Source organism: Hemiscyllium ocellatum, chromosome 35 (assembly GCF_020745735.1).
Source record: "Hemiscyllium ocellatum isolate sHemOce1 chromosome 35, sHemOce1.pat.X.cur, whole genome shotgun sequence".
In the NCBI taxonomy this organism is placed as follows: Eukaryota; Metazoa; Chordata; class Chondrichthyes; order Orectolobiformes; family Hemiscylliidae; genus Hemiscyllium; species Hemiscyllium ocellatum.
Window position 1 is genome coordinate 29,268,482 of NC_083435.1, and position 3,192 is coordinate 29,271,673.

The window sequence follows — 3,192 nt, forward strand, 5'->3', positions numbered from 1 at the left end:
GTTTGTACGCTCTACATTTGGAAATGTCACGTCTAGTTCATGATACAATTTCAGAGGGGAAGTAGTGAGACTCCGCTAAACTGTTGGTGATGCCCATTTTTTGAATTATATGCATACCTTTTGTCACTATCGTCCTCTCCAAAACATGGTTTCAGAGGCGATCTGTTGAATAATCCTTTGTGTTCAAACCAACATACCTCTTCGTCTCCCTCTAAGCATCGCAAAGAGAGCCAATCTGATCATAACTGCTTTGATTTTGTTTGGCGCTTTGTCTGTCGCCACATTGGAGGATTTTTTTTTAATCACTGAAGTAAGGAAACTGTTCAATTTTCAGCACAGTTGTTCCTCCATGACGTTAAATATTGTAGCGTTAACCATTCTGTTCGCTTCTAAATGTTGAGTCACAAAATGAATGCTTTTTTTTGCAGCAATAGCTTCAATGGAGATTATTCTTATTCCAAAGCTTGTAATGCAATGCTTCTTTTCTTTTGAGACACCAGCATCAGCCACGTTATTATTGTGTTTACATTTAGTGAAATTTTCATAGAACATTCTTGTTTTAAATTAACGTCAACGGAGTGCTGATGTTGGAAATCTGAAACAAGAACAGAAAAAGCTGGAAAAACTCAACAGCTCTGTCAGCACCTATGGAGACAAAGCAGAGCCAATATTTCGAGTCCAGTGCTGTGTTTTGCTCAGCAGATGAATTTTTTTAGTATTACCTTTAACATAACATGTTAGCCATCGCTTGTGAACTACATGGTTTCCACAGACAGTTACAGAGTATTTCTTTACAAGCTCAACGGTGAAACTCACAACTTTATTGGTGTTAATGGGTTAGGGCTTTGGAGATCTTTTTTCTTCTATGTGCATCTACTCCTCTTGTAGCATCACCATCAACGAATCAGTCTTTGTGCGTTTATCTGAACATTTGCTGGATGGCATCAAAGTGAAAGTACTCTACCATTACCGCACATAAATTCACACATTATAGATTTGACTCTGATAGACATAAAACAAAAACAATGAAACATATTTTTTACAATGTCACTCATCTAAATTACTCTTTAAATTCAGAAGGTACACGGTTCTATTACTCTGATAAGTGACCAAATGGCATGATTGCACATTAACTAAAAGCCAATTCGAGATCAAAGTTTTTAGGAGCAGATGCATTCTTTATATAGTCTTCTGGACAAAACTGCAGTTAGAATTTCAGTGCTGTTGCAATATCTTCGTAATAATTATTTTCTTCTCTCAATTTAAAAAAAACAGCGTGTGCAAGCTCTGCGAATTCAGATGACAGAATGTGGAAATCATTCGAGGTAAATGTGCCTCTTCATAACCTATCCAGATTTTTTGATATTGAAGTTGGGGTTTCTTCTAATACGATCAAAGTCGCCTTCATCGTGATTATGACAGGATCTTTAAGTCTAGTGACCATCGTTGGAAATATTCTGGTCATTGTTTCTATTAAAATTAACAGACAGTTACAAACTATTAACAATTACTTTATTTTGAGTTTAGCCTGTGCTGATTTGTTTATTGCTGTATTCTCCATGAACCTATACACTATTTACACAGTGATTGGCTATTGGCCTTTGGGTCCAGTGCTATGTGATTTATGGCTCGCTCTAGACTATGTTGCCTGTAATGCCTCTGGTATGAATCTCCTTGTGATTAGCTTTGACCGATACTTCTGTGTGACAAAGCCTCTCAGTTATCCATTGAAAAGAACGACACAAATGGCAAGGATGATGATTGCAGCTGCTTGGCTGCTCTCATTTCTCTTGTGGGCTCCTGCCATTTTCTTCTGGCAGTTTGTTGTAGGCGAACGGACAGTCCAAGAGGGCGAATGTTATGTGCAGTTATTCTCTATTCCAGCTATTACCTTTTGCACTTCTGTCATCGCTTTCTATCTTCCTGTTACTATAATGGTAATTTTATATGTGAAAATATCTCGTACCAGTAACAGTTCAATCACGAAAAATAAAGTAGTATCTGGACAGACGAAAGACAGTGTTTACCCTGGAATATCCCAAATAGTACAGGATAAAATAATAAAGTTGAATGATTACACTAGCGCAAAACCTAAGTGTCACTTTCCACATATCAAAAGACAAGATGAAGAAATTAATGTGAACATAACAACTGACAATTATACACAAGAGGGGAAGGGGCACCAGAATGAGTCACTTTGCCTTGGGGTTCCTTCATTGAACAAGAAAGGAAAAAGGGGGGTAAAAAATAATTATTCTACGCAAAATGGTTTCAGAACTAACAACTCCAAACACTCTTTCATAAATATTATTGGAAAATTTGAAAAAAGAAATATTGGTAACAGTCGGGCCAAAATGGCGCCACGAGTTTTCGAGAAGAAAATGAACGAAACGCCGATAAAAGACTCGTATAGGACAGTGAAAATTCCCAAGAGGAAAGTTAAGAAGCCAAATAGAGTTGCAACGCGAGGGGAGAAAGTGACAAGAACAGTCTCGGCTATCCTTTTGGTATTTATCATCACGTGGAGCCCATACTTTGTCATGGTGCTCATTAGCACGTTCTGTTCCATCTGCATCCCCAACGCACTGTGGACTATTGGATACTGGCTTGCTTACATCAACAGTACTATCAATCCAGCTTGTTACGCACTTTGTAACGCTACTTTCAAGAAAACCTTCAAGTATCTTCTGCTGTGTCAGTACAAAAAGAGCACTTGTACCACAAGATAAGAAAAAGCTCCAACAATATGTTTATATGAACATGTTGGTAATGGATTGATTCACTAGATAATTTAAAAATAAAATGATTCATGTACATTAAATAAAGTAGTCGTTCACCTTCAGTATATCACAACTACATCTGAATTACGTACAATGGATGCGTAATGCCTGATCTAAATAAAGGAAAGTTGTATCACAATGATTGTATGCATCATTGAATAGGAAGATCAATTTGCATAAAATGTAGCATAAAATATGAAAGTACAGCATGTTCACTTCTACAAAATTCCTGTTTACGTAATAATTTGTGAACTCAGCATAAAGTAACAGTGCAGCAAATCATACAATGAAGATCTTAGTTCTTGTGAAAGCACCTCCTGGAATCAAGCTTAGACTTCTGAATGTATTTTGTTGTTGCTGGCATGTCAATAAAAAACAAAGAAAATAAATACGTAGATGAAAAATAACATTC

At 36.7% G+C, this 3,192-nt stretch overlaps 1 protein-coding gene across 1 annotated transcript; it reads left to right on the forward strand.

The window, feature by feature from the left end:
• Nucleotides 1-1,307: 1,307 nt before the first annotated feature.
• LOC132832605 (muscarinic acetylcholine receptor M2-like) lies at nt 1,308-2,729 on the forward strand. Its single transcript, XM_060850688.1, has one exon. The coding sequence runs from the start codon at nt 1,308-1,310 to the stop codon at nt 2,727-2,729; it is 1,422 nt and encodes a 473-aa protein (XP_060706671.1).
• The last annotated feature ends 463 nt before the right edge of the window (nt 2,730-3,192 follow it).